General features: G+C 40.8%; 2 protein-coding genes across 6 annotated transcripts in view; both read left to right on the top strand.

The window, feature by feature from the left end:
• cita (citron rho-interacting serine/threonine kinase a) overlaps window positions 1-16,226 on the top strand; it is a 40,760-nt gene extending 24,534 nt beyond the window's left edge. For 2 of the 5 annotated variants that reach the window (XM_044348354.1, XM_044348351.1), the window contains exons 24-48: window positions 57-110; window positions 868-1,065; window positions 1,358-1,551; window positions 1,666-1,801; window positions 1,999-2,103; window positions 2,315-2,455; window positions 2,680-2,802; window positions 2,927-3,119; window positions 3,618-3,773; window positions 4,981-5,118; window positions 5,781-5,961; window positions 6,061-6,152; window positions 6,318-6,422; window positions 6,623-6,792; window positions 9,024-9,104; window positions 9,201-9,336; window positions 9,729-9,868; window positions 10,032-10,124; window positions 10,252-10,360; window positions 10,534-10,662; window positions 10,902-10,982; window positions 11,073-11,151; window positions 11,273-11,455; window positions 13,039-13,426; window positions 14,144-16,226. In XM_044348354.1, coding sequence (XP_044204289.1) covers window positions 57-110; window positions 868-1,065; window positions 1,358-1,551; window positions 1,666-1,801; window positions 1,999-2,103; window positions 2,315-2,455; window positions 2,680-2,802; window positions 2,927-3,119; window positions 3,618-3,773; window positions 4,981-5,118; window positions 5,781-5,961; window positions 6,061-6,152; window positions 6,318-6,422; window positions 6,623-6,792; window positions 9,024-9,104; window positions 9,201-9,336; window positions 9,729-9,868; window positions 10,032-10,124; window positions 10,252-10,360; window positions 10,534-10,662; window positions 10,902-10,982; window positions 11,073-11,151; window positions 11,273-11,455; window positions 13,039-13,426; window positions 14,144-14,167 — 3,429 coding nt within the window. In that variant the 3' untranslated portion in view covers window positions 14,168-16,226. Of the gene's footprint in view, window positions 1-56; window positions 111-867; window positions 1,066-1,357; window positions 1,552-1,665; window positions 1,802-1,998; window positions 2,104-2,314; window positions 2,456-2,679; window positions 2,803-2,926; window positions 3,120-3,617; window positions 3,774-4,980; window positions 5,119-5,780; window positions 5,962-6,060; window positions 6,153-6,317; window positions 6,423-6,622; window positions 6,793-9,023; window positions 9,105-9,200; window positions 9,337-9,728; window positions 9,869-10,031; window positions 10,125-10,251; window positions 10,361-10,533; window positions 10,663-10,901; window positions 10,983-11,072; window positions 11,152-11,272; window positions 11,456-12,625; window positions 12,758-13,038; window positions 13,427-14,143 lie in introns of those variants that run through there. The other 3 variants (XM_044348356.1, XM_044348355.1, XM_044348357.1) reach the window with 2 other exon arrangements.
• A 1,071-nt stretch (window positions 16,227-17,297) lies between these two features.
• Window positions 17,298-21,085, top strand: myl2a (myosin, light chain 2a, regulatory, cardiac, slow). The gene is made up of 7 exons (XM_044348360.1): window positions 17,298-18,282; window positions 18,848-18,940; window positions 19,500-19,575; window positions 19,803-19,907; window positions 20,015-20,093; window positions 20,279-20,327; window positions 20,590-21,085. The coding sequence occupies exons 1-7, from the start codon at window positions 18,280-18,282 to the stop codon at window positions 20,692-20,694; spliced, it is 510 nt and encodes a 169-aa protein (XP_044204295.1). The 5' UTR covers window positions 17,298-18,279; the 3' UTR covers window positions 20,695-21,085.
• Window positions 21,086-21,258: the final 173 nt, after the last annotated feature.

Raw genomic sequence — 21,258 nt, 5'->3', positions numbered from 1 at the left:
AAATGTAAGACTATGGGTTGGTTGGATTTTAAGACATTTCTTCTTCTTTCTCACAGAATCACAGAGACGAAATTCAACGCAAGTTTGATGCCCTAAGAGACAGCTGCTCAGTAAGTGCTGTCTCAGCCTTTGGACAATTTTTATGGGTTTTTTAAAAGACCTTTGACCTTTTGTCAAGGAAACACCACTTTCTTTCATAGGGCATGTTCAGAGTTTGCCTAAATCCTTGAGTTATGGGCCTCGTTTCCCAAGAGCACCTTAAGGCAAGATGATCTTAGCCCATAGACTTATAATGGGACTAAGATCATCTTAGCTTTAAGATGCTTTTGGGAAACGGGGCCCTGGTTTGTTCCTTCATTCATTTGGTAAAGAGTGTCACTGCCACTTGAAAATCCTTTATATATATTGATAGTACAGCACATCCATGATAACACAGGACCACAACTATGTCACATCTGCTGTTTCTTTAGTTCTGCTGCCTTTCAGTGCATAGATTGAATCTACATAGGTGATCCCCTCCTATTAAAGTGTTTTTTATAATGGAAAAAGCTACAGTTACTAACAGTTTTAAACATACACATTTACTGCACATAAATGGATAACATGGATAACACATAGATGGTTTATTAATACAACGTATTCAACAATTCTTATTTTATATTTGACTCTCTTAATGAAACAGCCTTTCCCTAAATCCTACATGCCAAACATATGTCTCTTACTACTAGGATTGTAAAGCTGTAAATTATCAGTAACCCAGCTGTGCTATTACTTGAACAATTCTTTCCCTTTGGCTCTTCTGACAGAACCTAAACTGTTCATTTCCATTAGCAAGGCTAACAACTCTATCTGTTTGTGTTGCCTCAGGTGATCACTGACCTGGAGGAGCAACTTACTCAGCTGAGTCAGGAGAATGCTGAGTTGAACCGTCAGAACTTCTACCTGTCCAAACAACTTGATGAAGCATCAGATGAGAGGGAGGACCAGCTGCAGCTCAGCCAGGAGGTGGACCGGCTGAGAAGGGAGGTAGCAGACCGCGAGATGCACCTTAACAACCAGAAACAGGTAAGGCTGACACACACACACACACACACACAAGTTGTTGAGAGTGTTTGAACATAATTAGTTGCTTATCTCACATAGATTTTCTGGACAGTTAAAAGCATCCAATGTTTTTCAGGTAGGAAGACCGTAGCAGCTCCTCATACATATTTGACCTCTGTTCAGAAAAGATACATAATATTCATAATACTGAGACAGTGTGCTGTCAATGAAAATGTAAGACAACAATCACATGTTTTTGCCAAAAACTGTGAAAGATGTTCTCTTCAGTCTGTTCTTTCGTTTATCTTCCCAGAACATTGAGACACTGAAGACCACATGCAGCATGCTGGAGGAGCAGGTGGTGGAGCTGGAGTCCCTAAATGATGAGTTGCTGGAGAAAGAAAGGCAGTGGGAGGCTTGGAGAGGTGCCCTGGAGGATGAAAAAAGCCAAGCCGAGAGACGCACCAGGGACCTGCAGAGACTTCTGGACAATGAGAAGCAAAACAGGTAATGTTCAAATGCACATACACTGTGATTGTATATGAGAACAACAGCTCTATGTTATTCTATATATATTAAAATGTGTTGCTTTTGTAAGACTTGTTACGGTGCTGTTCACAGGCTGCGTGCGGACCAGCGTAGCAGTGAGTCTCGCCAGGCAGTAGAACTGGCGGTCAAAGAGCACAAGGCTGAGATTCTGGCTTTGCAGCAGGCCTTGAAGGAGCAGAGACTGAAGGCTGAAAGTCTGTCTGATACTGTGAGTCACCTGTTTTTGAGTGTTGCCTCTGATCTAACTTGAACCTCTTCTTCAGTCCCTTTAAGTGAAACATCTGGCCTTGCCACAGTCAACACATATTTGTTTTGGTTCTGAAAGAGAAAATCCATACTGTGTTTGTGGCTGTGGAATTCACCTTTTGCTGTGACATTTTAACATGCACTCATATGTTCTCACAGCTCAATGATCTGGAGAAAAAGCACGCCATGCTGGAGATGAACGCCCGCAGCTTGCAGCAGAAACTGGAGACTGAGAGAGAGCTGAAACAGAGGCTGATGGAGGAGGTAGAAAGTGAAATGTGACCACGTTATCCTGTATTCATAAATAGACTATTAGACTATTTTTAGACAACTGTTTAAAGAAATGTACTTCGACTAAAAACAAGCCACTGTTTGGAGCACATCTTCTCTCAAATGAGTTAATTAAATGCTCATGTTTATGAAATGTGGCTGATTTTATATCACATTCCCTTATTTGAATGTCTGTCTTCTGCAGCAAGGGAAGCTGCAGCAGCAGATGGACCTTCAGAAGAGCCACATTTTCCGTCTTACTCAGGGCCTCCAGGATGCCCTCGACCAAACTGACATGCTCAAGACTGAGAGGACCGATCTGGAGTACCAGCTGGAGAATATACAGGTGCTCAATGCAATACCTTTACAATTTTCTGAAATGCTATAGCCTCTTGGGAGAAACAAAGTCATAGTTAGATATTAGAATATCGCAACTGATGTTGGTACACGTGGGTATCTCAGGGAGACCTAGAGGATAAAAGAGTCCTATATCATGTTTTTAAAGGGAATTCTTTTACATGTTGTCTCTGAGGTATTTCCTTTTCTGAGATTCTGTTTTTCTTTCTGCAGGCTGTATACTCCCATGAGAAGGTGAAGATGGAGGGGACTATCTCCCAACAGACCAAACTCATTGACTTCCTCCAGGCCAAAATGGACCAGCCCACTAAGAAAAAGAAGGTCTGTAAGCCAACTGTAAGCCATATTCAATTAATAATCAGCTTCAATTTAAAAATTTACATGTACTGTGTAATATTATTAACGTTAACTATCCATCTTTATAAATGAAATCCCTGCGGTTCTCTCTCTCTCTGAGCAGGGTATATTTGGGCGGCGTCGGGAGGATGTAGGCACCACGACTAATGGGGCGCTGGTTCCCCAGGCCCAGCCAGCAGTTCCCATGCAGTACAGTGACATGAAACTTGCTTTGGAGAAGGAGCGTTCAAGGTGTGCCGAGCTGGAAGAGGCTCTTCAGAAGATGAGGATAGAGCTGCGATCCCTCAGAGAGGAGGGTAGGTCCTACTAGTGTTAGGCAGCACAGGTAATGCACCAAAATTGGGACAGTCTTATATTATGGCATTTGTTTACAGCAGGATTTCTGGCGTGGCTTGTTCCTGTATAGCCAACATTGCAATCCTCTGATGCTCTTAAAGAAGAGGGGGCAAACTGTTCACTTAAATCAGTCCTATAATAAATACTACAAATCTATGAAACTGAGCTTTTAATTGTTGACACTGAGTCAGAAGTATTTATTCAACCCTTGTGGTCTACCATCTGAGATGAGAAATGACAAACTAAGTCTGATCAGGAAAAACTGCAATGTGCCTCTACCCCTAGCTGTTCGCCGACAGTTACCATGGCAGCATCTTGCTCCATTACCTACAGTTGCCAGGTCCTATGAGATTCATTTCAACCTCTATTCGTTTTATGGTAATGGGTCCAATTATTTGCAGCTTTATAACCACCACTGATCTAATATTAGGTTGTTTTATTTGTCTCTGACAATACAGCAGCTCATTTCAAAGCCCAGGATCATGTGGCTCCTTCTACACCGGCTCAGGCCCGCCATCAAATCCTAATGTCAGCCATCGTCAAATCCCCAGAGCATCAACCCAACCCCAGCAGCCTGCTTAACCCCTCAACTCGCTGCAAGGAGACACCTGAAGGTGAGTCTCACACACACACACTGGCTAATAGTCAAGCACACAGGTAACCTCAATACTGACCCCAGCTCATCAGCCTGAATTTGAACCTTGGATTTCCTGTTTGGAAACTGCACAGCTGCCCCCAGAGGAGCATTCACCCTTATGCTATCAGTGTCAACACAAATGGACTCCCTGTTCGCTTATTTTGTTTTTGTGGTGTTTTTATGTGCTTGTTTTTTCTATGGCCTGTTTCACAAAGCAGGATTATGAAGTTAAATAATGTTGGATAACTATGTTCAGTACTTGTTAAACCTGGAACTCGCTCCAAACCAACCATGGAACATGGCCTAAAGTAAAAAGCACCGTTTCAGGTTTTAGTCACTGTGCATTTATCCAGCTAACATCGTAATCCTGCCTGGGCCTGTCTCACAAAGTAAGAATAGTGGATTAGCCAGGTTACATTGGTTTTAATCCGGGCTTTCCAGTATCACAAAGCTAAATTATATTTTTCACCATGGAAAATGAACCTTTGCTGCATAGCTCATAGCTGCAAAGCAAGTTCAAAGGATCATATCAAAATCAAAAACTTGCTTTGTGATTTAGAACCCTGACTGTCTGTGTTTTTTGCTTTCACCTAGCTATTGTTAGACTGCTTTCTCCTTTCTGTCTCTTTCCTCTTGCTCCTTGCAGAAAAGAGGAGGGTCACCTTTGAAAGTAAGTTAGCAGTCACCCACGCGTTTGTCATATCTTGTGTCTTCTCACATGCATGTGCTCTTCTACATGCATGTTGTACTGTGTGCACATATACGGCACATCGTCATGTTGTCAAGCTAACAGTAACTTGACCAAAGGGTCAAGCTGAACATAATGTTCTTCCTTCTTTTTTTCAGCATCATTCCTGGAGTCATGATTTAGATAGCATATGGAAGAATAGGCAGTTTTTCACCCTGAAACATTTAAATGCATCCCATGCTCATTGGCATGCGCAATCTGATTCTGATATGATACTATTATAGGATACTTAAACATTGATATGCCTCATACTTGCAATTAAAAATAATTCGCTCATTATTTGAATTTCCCCATGTTGCTTGAGAAAACTGAATCTCATGGAACTGCTGCTGATTTCTGAAATAATTAAGCCTGTAACAAAACAAGATGGTGTTATATTTCCCTTCTTTCAGTAACTCTTATCCCTGCCCACTTCATTTCCCTGTTAAAATTGCAGAGTTTGGTCGTCGTGTGAAGGAGAGAATGCACCACAACATCCCTCATCGTTTCACTGTGGGCCTCAACATGAGGGCTGCCAAGTGTGCCGTCTGCCTGGACACTGTGCATTTTGGACGACAGGCTGCCACTTGTCTAGGTCTGTATGCTGCACTGTTGCCAGTCATACACTGTACTCTATGTGAAGATATTTCAGAGGAGAAATTATTGGTCAGCATTAACAAAATACTAATAATAAAAATAGTTCTTGTAGCAGGGCCACCACATTAGTCTCCCTCACATAGTGGAAATTGGTTTGTCTTGTTTTGGCTATCACTGGAACTCCTACTGTTATGAGTCCTGGAAAAATAAAATATGCAATCAATTTTGATACATTCCCAAAGCAATAGTGTGGAGGCAGTGTAAAAACAATCCTGGTAATATAGATATGAAAATATTATCATACAATAAACCCTAACAAAATAATTTTGGCACAGCATATATTTTGTCTTTAAACACTATTAACACGTCTGTGATGTCACAGAGGTGTGTTGCCAGTTGGGCTACCACTCTTATAACATGAGTAGTGAGTAATGAGTAACATGAGTTCTTTTGTCTCTTTCTCTCCGTCAACAAAAATTTGCTTTTCATGACATGCTGCTGTGTTCAGATTAAAGTGTGGTTTAGGAGGTTCTTTATCTTGCCACTGTTGGTTATTATAAATACAACAGCAATAAAAAGAATAACAGCTATTCGCATAAGAAAGCTTTATTTAACCCAAATCTACATTTTTTTGGTACCCCACTCTTTGTCTTATTGTAGAGTGCCACACCCTGTGTCATCCCAAATGCTCACCATGTCTTCCGGCCACCTGCGGCCTGCCAGCTGAGTATGCCACTCACTTTTCAGAGGCTCTGTGCCGAGAGAAGGCAAACTCTCCTGCACTGCAGGTCAAAGAGGCCAGTGGGCATGTTCGCTTGGAGGGATGGATGAAGCAGCCTAGGTAACTGATTCAGTCCTTTACTGTCACAGTTACCATCTACAATATGTTGAATACACAACATTTGAACTACTGTGTGTATTGGTGTGTTTGCTCACACAGAAATGGTAAGCGTGGCCAGCAGGGCTGGGAGAGGAAGTATGTTGTGTTAGATGGAACCAAAGTATCCATCTATGATACTGAGCCCAGAGAAGGTCAGTGCTTAATTTTTTTTAATGACTGTATTTTTATTGGTATTAGAAACAGAAAGTTGCTGATCTATTCCTAAATGAGAGTTTGTCATCATTTAACTCTTTGTGTTACCATGAAGATCAAAATGGCAGTATCCAATGAAAAATATGTGATGTTTTTCTTTGCAGACTGTATTAGGGCTGAGGAGGAGTTTGAGCTCTGTCTGCCTGATGGAGAGGTGACTGTTCATGGAGCTGTTGGAGCCTCTGAGCTCATCAACACTGCAAAGTCAGGTACCAGATCAATACCACCTAATCCTGCTACACTCGACCTATTGTAGGATTTTAAGTTTGTCTTCCTCTCCACAAATTTCAAATTGAATCCATCTATCCCATCTATACGTTTAATCCCAAAATACAACAAAATGTTGACAGTTATGTTAACAAGATAGCCAACCGAGTGTGTGTGTGTGTGTGTTTGTGTGTGTACACAGACATCCCATATGTGCTGAAGCTGGAGTCACATCCCCACACTACCTGTTGGCCAGGCCAGTCCCTCTACTTCATGGCTCCCAGCTTCCCTGACAAGCAGCGCTGGGTGGCTGTACTGGAGTCTGTGGTGGCTGGTAGCCGTGGATCTAAAGACAAAGTGGATGCTGATGCTGTAAGTGTTCTGCCTGATTGGGTACACAATTTGAATTTTCTGTAGCATATCTGAGGTGTAACAGCAAGTCCAACATCTCCTTTATACAGGCCAAACTTGATTTTAGGCCCATTTCAAATAGTAACTTAAACCAAGGGTGGTGTTTATTGTTTGGTGTGAAAATTAGGTAAAATATACTGAATGCCTCCATTAAACATCAGCCAGTGCCTTCACTTCTTTTTCTCCCCCTCCCTCTTCTTTCTCTCTCTGCATGTTCTCAACATCCACGTCTTCTATTTGTGTTGCCATCGTCTTTGTTGATGTGATTATACTGTGCGTGTGTACCTCCATTCAACCCGGTTGTGTGGATCATATTATAGGCAGGTGGTTCTAAAAGACAGAAGAACCTATCCCCTCTGGTTCAGGTACAGTAAGTAGCTGCACGAATGCTTGGGCTTCAGTCAACCGACCGGCTGAGCATGCAGTAGCTGTACACATCTGCGCATACAACACTGATGCTGCTCAGTGCAGGTCTACACAGATCCAGGTTGAGTTACTGAAAGTGATTAATGGAAGTAACCCTGCCCTTTGAAAAAAGCAGTTACACTGAGTGGTCAAACACACACAACAAGTATATCATACACTCATAAGATTACATAGTGCATGGATGTGAATAGGCACTGCTGTGCACCTTTGGCCTGGTGTCATATGCTATGTCATGCATGCCTCTGCAAAAGTCATGCGCTGCTTTAGCCCCTTTCACTGAAACACAGACACACACGTACACACTCCGAGCAACTTGATCTTAACTAATAGTCTGTAGGCTTCTGCTCTTGGTGTTTTGTGTGTTTATTGCTGTTTTAGAGGCAGTGTAATATACTTTATGACCCTTGGAAGCATCATTCAAGTTCTCTAAACTGTCAGCCTTTCCAAAAAGTGTACACCTACCTTTTTAATTGTATTTCTTTTTCAAATATGCGTTTAAAATTCATTATGAAACTTTTCGCCTTAAGGCAGAAAACATAACATGACCAAAAGAATGTGAACGCCCCAATTTAATTGGTGAACATCTCTTTCCAAATCCATGGTCTCCTGCTCCAACAGCCTCTTCTCTTCTGTGATTTACAAGATTTTGGAACCTGGCTGGCTGGGATTTGCTGCCATTCAGCCACAAAATCATATAAGTGTAGTTGGCCACTGATATTTTACAATAAGGCTTTGCTTACAGTCTCCGTCCCAATTCTTCACAAAGGTGTTGGATGGGATTGAGATCAGAGCTCTGTGCAGCCCAGTCAAGTTCTGCCACACCAAACTCAGAAAACCATTTCTTAATGGATCTGGCTTAATGCACGTAGGATCATTTTAATGTTTAAACAGGAACAGGCCTTCACTACACTGTTGCCACAAAGTTGGAAGAACACTATTGTCTAAAATATCAATACATATTGTGAAATTAAGATTTATCTTAATTGGAACAAAGAGGCCTAGTCCAAATCATGAAAAACAGCCCCAGACCAAAACTACACAAATGGATGTGGATTGGACAGCATCCACTAAGCTTCGAACACTGACAGTAAGAGGGGGAAAAAACTACTTTCTACTAGCTACTTGCTGTTATTGCTATGAAGTGGTTATTTCTGTGGTCATCCAGTGAACAGTTATACAGCTATAAACATAGTGACCGAATTGTTCCAAGTGCAGAAAGTTGGCGTTGGATACTTGGTCAAATTCTTAGTCTTGTTCACTTAACCAGTGATTATGTATTGTCTAATTCCAATCATGTTTATGTAAATTTTACATTGTGTCATATTTAGGGAACATTCTTATAAGGTTGTTTGTGTTAAGACAACATTAAATAAGTTTGCCTTATTTTGTTAACAACAAAAAATGTACAAAAAATTTTTGTACACAATTGTATTATTGCTTAGCAAAGTGAGGTCTGAAAATAAAAGTAGAATTTTGTTGTCAGGACTAAAATTTGAGTATTGCTGTGGCACTGTTGTGAAAAATACAAAATAATCCCTTACCTAACCTGGAGGAAAGATTGTAGTTGACCGAATGCGTCATCTTCAGCTCACGTGTAAAGTCAACTTATATTTAAGGATGGATTTACTGATTTGGAGTTGGGGAGGGCTCTCTGGCTGTCATCCTTGCTGGGTCAGCTTGTCTTGTCTCTGATCTTCTGATGATCTGCCTAACCCGCATCCTTCCCCTGCTCCATGTCTCTGTTTTCTTGCTTCTTGCCTTAACAGAAACTTCTGGGAAACTCTCTGCTGAAGTTGGAGGGTGATGACCGTTTGGACATCAACTGCACTCTGCCTCTCACTGACCAGGTACTACGATAAGAACATGTAGCATTAATACAAAGAGAGAGGAACCAAATTATGCATATTCCGCATGTTACTGATTTTCCTTGTCTTTTCCCTTAGATCGTGCTGGTCGGCTCTGAGGAGGGTTTGTATGCTCTAAATGTCATAAAGAACTCTTTGACCCACATCCCTGGCCTGACCTCAGTCTTCCAGATCCAGATCCTGAAGGAGCTTGATAAGCTGCTGATGATCACTGGTCAGTACATGACAGTAAATGGAGGCCATTATACTCAATTATAAGTCCATAATTTTAGTCTTCTTTTAATGCCAGCTAGAATTTTTTCAACACACTGATGCATTAGTTACCAGATCTTTTAACTTTGCATAAACATTGTGGGTGGTTCTCTGTATACATTACTTTAAACATGCAGCTCTGTTTGATGTATTAGTTGTTTTTAAAATGAAATGTTGACGGTAAATTAAGCTTATATTGCTAGTCCTTATAAATCAGATCATCTTTACATGTAAATGCAACATGTTGGATCATGTTATGATGTTAGCTGGTGGTGAGGTGTATAAATAAATGCACTGTGGTCCAGATTGATTGTGTTTTTGATCGCACATGTGTGTGTTTGATGCGTCTTCCAGGAGAGGAGAGGGCCTTGTGTTTGGTGGAGATCAAGAAGGTGAAACAGTCATTGTCGCAGTCCCATCTCCCAGCTCAACCTGACCTCACCCCCTTCATCTTTGAGACAGTCAAGGGATGCCACCTCTTCTCCTCTGGAAAGGTTGGTTGGATTGTTGTTACTTACACAGAGCCAAATCATTCTAGTTAGACTGTTATTTAGTGAGAGTTAATGAGCTGAACATCACAGTAATGGCGTAGCACTGTATTGTCTGATTGCAGATGTGTACTGCTGTACTGATTGCAAAGTTGTTTCTTCTTTACAGATTGATAATGGGACCTGTATCTGTGCTGCTATGCCCAACAAGATTACAATTCTGCGACTTAATGAAAGCCTCAACAAGTTCTGCATCAGAAAGGTGAGTGGACCTTAAAGATGGATGGATGATAGATGATGTCATGAAGGAAAGTATGTGCTTAGTAGCAAAGTGTTTAGTGAATGGCATTGAAAAAATGTCGCTGTTCAACTTCTGTTTGTATTTGCAGGAGATTGAGACATCAGAGCCCTGCAGCTGTATTCACTTCACCGGCTACAGTATCATTATTGGCACCAATAAGTTCTATGAGATTGAGATGAAGCAGTATGTGCTGGAAGGTAGGTTGTAATTTATCAGTTGGTGGCATTACAAAATTTTGTATTGATATTTTAAAAATCATTACTTGTCAACCACATGGTGTTCTAAGCAAGTTGCCACAGGTTGTGTCGCTGTGAGGCTTCAACTTTCACACCTGGACAAGCTGAATAACTGATCTGAGTTCTTTCTACAGAGTTCCTGGATAAAAACGACGTGACGCTAGCTTCAGCTGTGTTTGCTGCGTCCTCCCACAGCTTCCCCATCTCCATTATCCAGGTTACCACGGCTCCACAGAAGGACGAATACCTGCTCTGTTTCCATGGTTAGATGTTTTTCTGTCTGATGTGTGGGCACATATGTACAGTACATTGTGTATGCAGTTGAGCATGTGTTTTTGTTATTCAAATCAATATTTGCTTTGCTCTCAAAAATCGCCTTTGTTTACATGCATTATCCATCTAGTTATAATAGAAGACTGTTGTTTGTTTGTTTTTTTGCTTCATAGTGTCATTTACTAGAAATATGCAGGTTTGTGTGATAACTGAAATGTTTTTCTTGCAGAGTTTGGTGTCTTTGTGGACGCATACGGCCGCAGGAGTAGAACTGATGATATCAAATGGAGCCGTCTGCCTCTCTCATTTGGTTAGTGTAAATCTTCAATGTGATTTTCAAAAAAAAATTCTTTAATGGTCAGTATATGAAATTATGTTAAATGGGTTTTTGACATTTCAGCCTACAGAGAGCCCTACCTGTTTGTGACCTACTTCAACTCTCTGGATGTTATTGAGATTCAGGGACACGCTGCTCTGGGGTAAGATTGTCCTGTGCTCCTTCTGTCTGCACCTGTGTATCAGTTTGTGCTCAAACTTGTTTTTTCCTGGTTAACATCATGATCAACATATTGTTTGAAAGATGTTCCTCTCTCTTTCCAGACCCCACTCATACGCACACCTGGATATCCCAAACCCACGCTACCTTGGCCCAGCCATCTCCTCTGGGGCCATCTACTTGGCCTCGTCATACCAGAACAAACTGCGGGTCATTTGCTGCAAGGGCAACCTGATCCAGAGCCAAGAGGGCGGCGGAGACCTGCAGCGTAACGGCTCTGGACGCAGGTGAGGACACACGCAGACTGTTTGTTAACGCTGTTCGAGCTCACATTACCAAGCTCAAATTCTTTTGTGTTACAGTTGATAAAATAATCTCTATTTCTGTCATTGTTTGGTAGTATTTCTAATCCACCAGCAGATTTCACCTTTCCTTTTGCTGTTTTTAAACTCACAGCACATTTTGAGCTGTCACACACTTCTTTCTTTTTTGTAAATCTAACTCCATACATATAATACCCTTGACTTCTATTCACTATTCTTGATAATGGCACTGTGTAAGGGGACCAACCGATTTGGGGGGGAGGAATAAACTAAATGCTCATATAAATTCAGAAACAAGTCTTTGAATAGATCAATTAATAGAATGCGCAAAGAAACTGAAACTATAATCCATAAATATGTCTCCTCCAAATTATTTTATCTTTCACTATCACCTCAGTGTTTTTACTTTAGCAGGATTTTTCTCAGTTGTGGCCCAAGTAATTTACTTTAAGTGTGGAAATTAAAGTGGTGACTCGTCTACAGTATATTGGAGCATCTAGTTTAATTCTTAATTCCCTATTAAAGAAGGCAAAACCTTCTCATCTGATAAATAAGACACAAATCCGACATCCAAAGAGAAAAACAGGGAATGAAGTTATATTTGGAGTTAATTGAACTTTGTACTAGAAGCTGTGACATTGATTGACCAATCAGGAATCTGGAACAACCCAAAATAGTTTGATTGGCACTTGTATAATTTGCAAATCGATAAATAAAATGCAGAGTGCCTTTATTTGTCTATAGAAGGGAAATAAATCGGACAAACACCCAAAGGGAAATCAATGTCAATGTCAAATTAATTCCTCTGAGGGAGAATATAAATCCTGTGGATGAAATGTAAATCCTGTGACAAAAGTAAAAGATAAGACAAAGACATGAAATTATTTATTTCTCAATTTACTTGAGCATTTTTCGTTCACTTATTTTTGGTGAGGTCTGGTCCTCCCTACTGTGGAGAGACTATAGAGTGGGAGATTTCCAAGCACACTTCCTTATCCCTCGTACACTGGTGTTGTTGAAGGGTCAGTGGGACTATCTGGCACTGTGGGGCTCAGGTTGGCATCTACAGATGGTGATGGTAAAACTGGTGGTGATGGTAAAAGAAGAGTAACGCCTACATTTTGTTTTTTGCAGGAGGAAGAGTTCATTTTTTATCTGTAACAAATCCTAAGATAGTATGTCTTTTTAATTGAAATTACTTTTTAAAATGCCTCCTGTCAAATGTAGAGGGGAAATTGTTGAATAAAGATTGACTTCCTCCTTGTATGTCGTGAGACTGGTCTGTTACGATTTGATGCTCACTAATAACGGAGCTTTTCTTGCTCACTGTGCTAATTTTCTCAGTTATAAAACCAAATGGAGTAGTAGTAGTTGTCTCTTCTAATTATGAATTGCAATTTGCTTCAGCTTATTAAATGAGCTTAATTGCGAGTCCATCATCCACACCACAGCAGTTGACCGATCTGAGTCCCACAGCGCCTAGCAAAGTCCTCTTCCTTTGACCAATGCTCCCTGCCAGTCTTCATGCTCGGTCTCCTCCCTAACAGTCCTAACAAACGTGGGCCTCCTTCCTACAATGAGCACATCTCTAAAAGGTTGGCAGCCAACCCTCATGCCCACGGAGATCCCGGCACACCTCACCGCTACCGAGAGGCACGCACAGAGTTTCGGCGTGACAAGTCCCCCAGCCGTCCACTGGAGAGGGAGAAGTCTCCAGGCAGGATGCTAGAGAGTCGGATCGGGGGGTCTCCTGGCAGGGCCATGGCTGACCCCCGGTTAGAGCGCTCCCCGGGCAGGGCCATGGCAGACCCTCGCATGGACCGCTCCCCTGGCCGGATGATGGACGTACGTAGGGAGAGGTCCCCCGGACGTTTTGAAGAGCGCCAAAGGCTTCATACTGGCTCTGGACGCACACCCATAAATCCTGTTAACAAGGTAAGTCACTCACTTTTGTTGATTCTGAGAATTTGTTAAAGGAGTAGTTTGACATATTGGTTAGTGGGCTCATTCACTTTCTTGCCAAGAGTTAGATAAGAAGATAGATACCACTCTCATATCTGTCTGTTAAATATAAAGCTGGTGTCAGGAGACGGTTAGCTTAGCTTAGCATAAAAACCAGAAACCGGGAGAAACCAAAGTGTAAAAACAGCAAGTTGTGGTTTTACACAGGGGGTTTTGTGCCGGACTATGTCTTGGCTGGAAGTGACTTATGGTTTCTTGTCAACCTCGCTGTGACAACAAGACTGCAGGAAGTCAGACATAAGCCCTTTAAAACTACAAATTGTGTTTTTGTTTTTTTGTTTTTTTTTTTTATAAAAAACGAGATTTAACATAATGAGTAATGCGCTTTAGAGGTGCTGGTAGGTGCTTTTTTTACCTTTGGAAAGAGCCAGGCTAGCTGTTACCCCTTGTTTCGAGTCTTTATGCTAAGCTAAGGTAACTGTCTAATGGCAGTAGCTTCATATTAATGTACTGACAAGAGAGTGATATCAATCTTCTGAAAGCAAATAAATGTATTTCCCAAAATATCAAACTATTCCTTTATATAGTTTACTTTAGTCATATTCTTGTATATTTCTAATTATTATAACAACTGTTTTCTTTTGCCTTTATGTATTAAACTGGCTGTATTTTCTTGACTTTACTCTACAGGTATGGGACCAATCATCTGTTTGAGAGACAGCAGAGCCACATACCTGGCATGAACAGAGAAATATATCTTTGGAAAGGGAAATGAGGGAGCAAGAGAACCAGTGAGAATGTCACCAACTCATGATGAAACACTGCCACACATCTGTTTTGCCTGACATCTAAGCAGACAAACCCACAGAGGAAAACAACTGTAGCCGCCAGAGGAGAGAGAGAACGAGAGAAATAAATAGATGTCATTAGAATCAGGTTATTTTTCTCCATGAACTGACCCGAGTCAATAAAGGTCAACAAAATGCCATATTAACAACTTTTTGAGCAGGGTTTTTTGCAATGTATTTGAGTAGCTGTTCTGTATTTGATTCCCAAAAAAATAGGATACAAGTTCTAAACTTCAGACCTGACTCGGTGGGTTTTGCTAGCTTCAGTTTACTCCAGACAGTAGTGATTACGATAGATAAGCACAGCCGTAGCAACTTTATCTCACAAGTCAATGCCTAAATATTTACAAAATCAGTCACTAGTGAAAATGGCAGTTCACTCAAAGTAGTTATCCTATAAATACTGGCTCCTTTCCACGCTCTGCTCTGTCCACAGTAGCTCCAGAACAGGGCAGGAGTACTGTACATCTCATAGCATTTCTGGCTCCAGCCCTGCGCTGACATGTCAGCACACAATCATTATCAGCTAATTACAATCATTCTGCTAATCTCAGTCTTCTGTTGAGACTTTGTAACAGTGACAGGCTGGAGCACAAACACATTCAAAATTTAAATAAATAATGCCTCCTTGCCCTGTAAAACCACAAACCAGATGATTGTCCACCCTTGGATAGGTTGACACTAAAACTGCACTACCCACAATCCCCAGCAGCAATGGAGCAGGATCTTTCTAATCCTTCAGAACGCTATTTGACTGTAAATAGACAAGACATAATTTTATATATATTGAGAAGGAATTTCAAGGCTGGATAAGCCATGTCTATTTTTGTTAAAGAAAAAAAAGTGATTAGCTACTTGTCCTCTTGAATGTCCAATAAGTATTCTTTTAATATGTCCAAATGTCCTCTATCAAGTGAGTGATTGTATCTGGATCCAACTTGTGTATGCACTTCCATCTGTCAAAGGCAAACCTCAGTCCTGAATTATATGAGAGGAGGGGGAAAAAAAAGATCATGTTTGAAGCTTACAACATAGTACTTGAGCATTTCTTTTTGTACAATGTCCCTTATATTGTATATAACCCAAACTGTTCAAGGTGAAGATGAAAATAATCTTTGTCTTTTTTTTTTCCTGATTCGTAAATGGCATGGATATGTATATCTGAAATGAAACGGAGTGTTGTCTTCTGCTTCTGCCTCATTTGGGTTATATTTTTATTCCATAATTTAACAATGAAGCACGTAAATAACATCTCCTTCCTTTTTAATTATTCATATTTGCACAGTAAATTCACATGATTATGATGACTAAATCTCTACTTTTTATTCTTTTAGTAAGCTAAACATTCAGTCCAACACTGAAATACATCCAAATGTATTTTTGGCTCTTATTGTCAAGGTGTTAACACTTGGACAAATCTTATTTCACTTCTGTATATCATAATTTGATCTCTGGAAAAGGGAATATTATTGTGTTTTTTAGTTATGTTTAGAATATGCACAGATTAGATGCTGTACTTTAACTTGCCCAGTGTGTCAGTTAACTACAGGGCGCTCAATAGGAAGATATTTCTTTAACTTTCTGAAGCTATGATTGGTTCGTTTTAGACATAAAATCTTCCTGAATGTATTTAAGCCAAGATGATAGAACTGATTCATTGGTCACAAACGTTCAACAAAGCACCCCAATGCTACAGATTGCACAAGTTTTCTACTGCTCTCTATAGAACTCGATACAAAAAGGGTTAGCCATCCTGTTTTGTTTTATTTTTATATTCTTTTTAATTTGTATTTCTTTTCACATGATCTTGAATCATAATGCTGTAACGCTGGATATGATATTGATGTCTGCTAACAAATGTTTTATTAGCGTTCCCTGTAGAGATTTTGTCACAGAATATTAAATATTATAACCATTGTCTTTCACTTCTAACTTGCCTCCCTTATGTTATGCCTTTTTTCCTTACTATCTTGTGCTTTCTAATCACCACTCACATTTGAGACTGCCAGTGAAGTGACCATTTGTCCATGTCCATTGTGTTAGAGGAGGTTAGTCTATTTATAGGTGTATATCCCAGCGCTTAGCCTGTGCAACAAAGGCCTGTCATTCCAGTCACAGTAGCTGCAGCGGCTGCTCGGATCAGAAACCGAGGAGCTGAAGGAGACAAGTTTTCAACAATAGCGACTGCCCCGTAGGCTAACAATAACTTAGCTAATTCTGACCTCCTCGTCCGCACCATGCTGTGAGATGACACCAGTGACATATGCTGTTAGGTCATCAACGGCATTTTTTTTGACAGTGAGTGAAGCAAGAGCAGGGAGGCTTTCAGCGCCTCCCTTTATATAGATTGCACAAGTGTGGCCTCACCTCTTCACCCCAACCCATTCAGCTCATTCTCACAGACTCTCACTTTTCTTGACCTGGGAGCCTCAAGTGATACTGGAGGAGCTGTTAATGGTGCAGACAGACATTACATTGTAAGGATGTGTTCTAGCAGTGTCAAACTTGAGTATGTCGCACCTACTGTTGTTGACATCACTGAGCTTAGTTTCACAAGCTGTTTAGTGCTAACACCCCAGTACAAAGTAGATCGTAGACCAAAGGAGTAGCACCTTTGCACACCCAAGGTGCTACTCCTTCCTTGGCCTGTTTCCTCTATGTAATCTACTTTTTCTTTTTATGACTTGAAAGGATCTAATTTCTTCCCATGTTGATGTGTTTTATGGACAGAGGGGCTGTTCTATAAACAGTTTTAGTTTCACATCCTGCTGCTAAATCTTGGTCCATGGCTGCTTTTGGCTCCAGTCAGAGAAGATGACAGTGGTGGTGAGAAAGTTTCTAGTCAAATATTTCATTGGCATGAATGTCAACGAGTGCATTTACCTTTACAGAATGTAATGGTGTGGCCGTGTGCCGGGCTGTAGCAGGGCATTGTCAGGAAAAGGTAGGCCAGCGCCAAACATGTGAAGAACCATGTGAGAAATGTCACTAAGGTTGGTGGCAACACAGTCCTGACAGGCCTATAAATTATATGTAATGAGCTGGTGACTTCCACACCATCTCATCACAACTTGTATCAAATAAATACAAGAGGCAATTGTGTGCACAGGTTGAAATGTGTAAGGTTGGTGAAAGTTAGTAATTAATACAAAGTACAGTGTTAAATTGTCCCAAAAATTCTTAATATTCAGCATCCACCTAGCCTTAACATTGCCTTAGACTTTGAATTTAACATTGTTTAAAGATGGGACTGGATCACTCAGTTCAAAGCCCACTGTGAATGATCGTAATGATCTGTTTTAAAGATTTCAGATAGTGTTCAAACAGTATGCGGTGACCAACTCTCAGGAGTAGTTCAGAGGTCAAATAACTTGGTCACCTGGAAGAAAACTGCCTTATGGTGCCTCAGTAAGCTCTTTTTGTGGCTTTATCCCAACTGTGGTGGTAGTCTGGCTTCTTTTCCATTTTTCTCATCATTTACACTAAAAGGAATTATACTGCACACCACCCATCCAGGACATCTCATACTTGTTGCTTTTTGTCTGGATTTTAAAACATCACTTTCATTTACTTCATAATGTTGCTGTCTATAGTGTAGACAGTCAAGACAACAGTCTGAGAACATCGGGGTGCTTGAAGTGATTAAGTGCTTTAACCTTCAGTCTGCTCTTGATATTTTAAACCAGTTATTCTGCTCTCTGTGTCCAATGTCAGTCATGACAACAAGGGGTGAGTGGTTACTAAAGAGGGGGTGTGTGTGTCTTTGTGGGTGTGCACGCACTTTTTGCGAGCACACAATACAGTGTATGTGCTGTATGAAGCGTGTGTCAAAGCATCATTTACCTGTCACTTCCTAAAGAGGACATAGTTTATAAATATCATCCAGTAGAGCTGAGGGTTGGGGCTACAAAAGGCCACCCACAATCTCCCCATTGTTCACTGGCATCATTGTTGGTCTGACCTCCCAGCTGCTCAGCCATGGTAAGTCTGATTTTTTTTTTTTTTTTTTTCAAGGATGCTGCCTCTTTACAGACTGCTAAGTGAAATGATTATGTTCTCCTGTCTGTCTGTATATCATTTAAAAGTTTAGATTCTGAAAGTCAGTCAATATATAAAGAAATTCATTTTCAGAGATTTTTCTCAGGTTCACAGGTTTATTACAATGATACCAAGTAAACATGACACCATCTTTGGATGGAAAATAACTTTCCATTGCAAAAGTTTCATTTTTAACAACTTCTCACCTGACATTGAATGCATAGCAATGTACAAGCTACCTTAAATGCAACCATAAATGAAAAAAAATGTTTTAAAGGAGTTTTCAAGGAAAGGTAGCTGGAAATGTTGCTATTTCTGATGTTCTACATATATATTATGATTTAGTGTAATGTTTGTGTTATTGTTCAAAAGCAATTTACACCTTTTTCTGAACATTTTCTATCATAATGCCAATTTATCAATGTCTTCACTTGTCCTGTAACTTTCTATTAAGTAGCTGGAAGTGTTTGTTTCATCTCTTTAATTCACCCCTTTTTTTGTGTCAAAGGCCCCCAAGAAAGCCAAGAAGAGGTCAGCAGAAGGAGCCAACTCCAATGTGTTCTCCATGTTTGAGCAGGCCCAGATCCAGGAATTCAAAGAGGTGAGAGCTGCCGAACCAATTTGTAGATTAGAATTGACTGAGGGAGACGTGAGGTTTGTGGAAATATATGAATATTATCTCACTGTATTATGATACAAGTGTTACTGTCTTAAAAACATACAGCTACACACATTGAAGTCTCTATTTCTTCTTCCCTCTTTGTCCTCATCTGTCTTTTCCATTTCCATTGTTCATGGTTGTAGTATGTCCACCTGTCTGTTTTCTTGCTGCTCGGCAGCAGTGAGGCTTGTGGTATGTTGGTATGAGGGTCAGTGGTGTCCAGACATCCAGACTGTGTCATCAGTGATTAGGCTGCAGATAAACTGCTGGGCATGCCCTGGATGCCGGTCTAAACCCCAGGGGACTCGCAAGTTATAAATACTTAACAGTGTTCATCTATAAAGATGGAACGCAGAAATATTAAAGAGAATTATGACAGAGGCTGGGTTTTCTTCTGTGGGCTGAATGCATGTGGAAGAAATCTATTTGCAAGTGTCGCTTCTCAAGGCAGAGAGACTCATTTGCATCTGTTTCACTTTCTCTTGTGCGCTGACCTCAGGCCTTCACTATCATGGACCAGAACAGAGACGGCTTCATTGACAAGAACGACCTGAGAGACACTTTTGCTGCTCTAGGTGTGTTGTCATCACCTTGTATATATAAAAGTCTTAAAACCATGCTACATGTCAATTAGCATCTTGCCTTCTGTGTGGTAGCAGATAGAACACTGCAGTATTTTAGGACCAATGATGAGCTAAAATGCAAAACAGATCCTAGATCAACAGTTGTTAACATTTAACTTCCAGATTTTTGACTGAATCTGTTTATATTGTATGTTAATGTTAAATGTTTGGTGCCACAGGACGCCTGAATGTAAAACAGGAAGAGATTGATGAGATGCTCAAAGAGGCTCCTGGTCCAATCAACTTTACCGTCTTCCTCACCATGTTTGGTGAGAAGCTGAAAGGTAAGATCACACAGGCTAAAGATTAATATTTCATCATAAAAGCAGTCATTTAAGTATAAATAAATATGTTGCAAGGAGTGTAATGGCTTTTTTTTTTATGTATCCAGGTGCCGATCCAGAAGAGACCATCCTCAATGCATTTAAAGTCTTTGACCCTGAGGGGAAAGGTGTGCTGAGGAAGGACTAGTAAGTGGCCTGACACACTGCACTCCACACACCACGCCGGTTCTATGCAACATTCATCTGAGGGAGTGTTATGTAGGCTTTCAGTGAAATCCACAATGAGTGAAGAGCGTTGTGACCTTTACATTTCCTCCTAGTGTGAACACAGGTCTCGCCATCTCATCAAATGTATTCTCTTTCCTCTCCAGTGTGACACAGATGCTGACAACACAAGCAGACCGATTCTCCCCTGAAGAGGTACACTGCAGTCCTTCTACACTAATTATCATTATTATAGCAGATTGCTTTGCGTGTGTGTGGGTGAGTCTGAGTCTGAAAAGCACGTCATCATGACGATCATCTACATCCACATCAGACCACATTTTCACAAAAACAAACAAAAAAACCCACAGTGAATCATCATCACACCTATTCATCCACACAGAGATGTGGTTTGTTTTTGTTTTTTTGCGAGGGGCACAAGAGCTGATAAATGTGATATCTGCTTTTTGTTGGTTAGATGGAGCAGATGTTCACCGCCTTCCCCCCAGATGTGGCAGGGAACCTGGACTACAAGAACCTGGTTCACATCATTACCCACGGAGAGGAAAAGGACCAGGAGTGAACTGTTTTGTCAATGTGTCTGTCAAGTAGAAAGTCCGTCTCTCACCCGTACATGACTCGAAACTGCCCCCCTGCCACTGGAGGTGATATATGGACTGTTGTTTATTTATGCAGCTTTTATGTTGGCAGCATTGTTTCTGTACAGTGCTCACTCAAGAGCAAAAGAGGATCAAGACATACATTTCTCTTCCAGGCCCCGAAAAATGGACAGATGATAGCAGCAACATAGTGAGCTGTCTTGCTTCCAGTATGTTTCCACATTCACCTGAGACTAATTTGATTCTTTTCTTGGTGGTTTTGTACAGACTTAAAAAACACTTTGCCTTTTTTTCATAGAAAATGTCCATTTGATAGGTCTGTCCATGTTCGTCTAATAAAAGATTTCAAAGATAGTTACCAGCCTGATTTCTCATTCTGATGTTGAAGCAATTAAGAGTCTCCAGCAAGATGATGAGGCAAAAAAAACCCCAACAGACCCAATATAGACTCTGCAGAAGAGCTTATACTCTTGTGAGTGGTCCTGGCGTTTATGGGATCAGAGGATTACTGCTTGAACGCATGGCTA

This window comes from Thunnus albacares, chromosome 4 (genome assembly GCF_914725855.1).
Source record: "Thunnus albacares chromosome 4, fThuAlb1.1, whole genome shotgun sequence".
NCBI classification, from domain to species: Eukaryota; Metazoa; Chordata; class Actinopteri; order Scombriformes; family Scombridae; genus Thunnus; species Thunnus albacares.
Note: the sequence above shows the minus strand (reverse complement) of the source record. Positions and strands in the feature narration are given on the sequence as shown.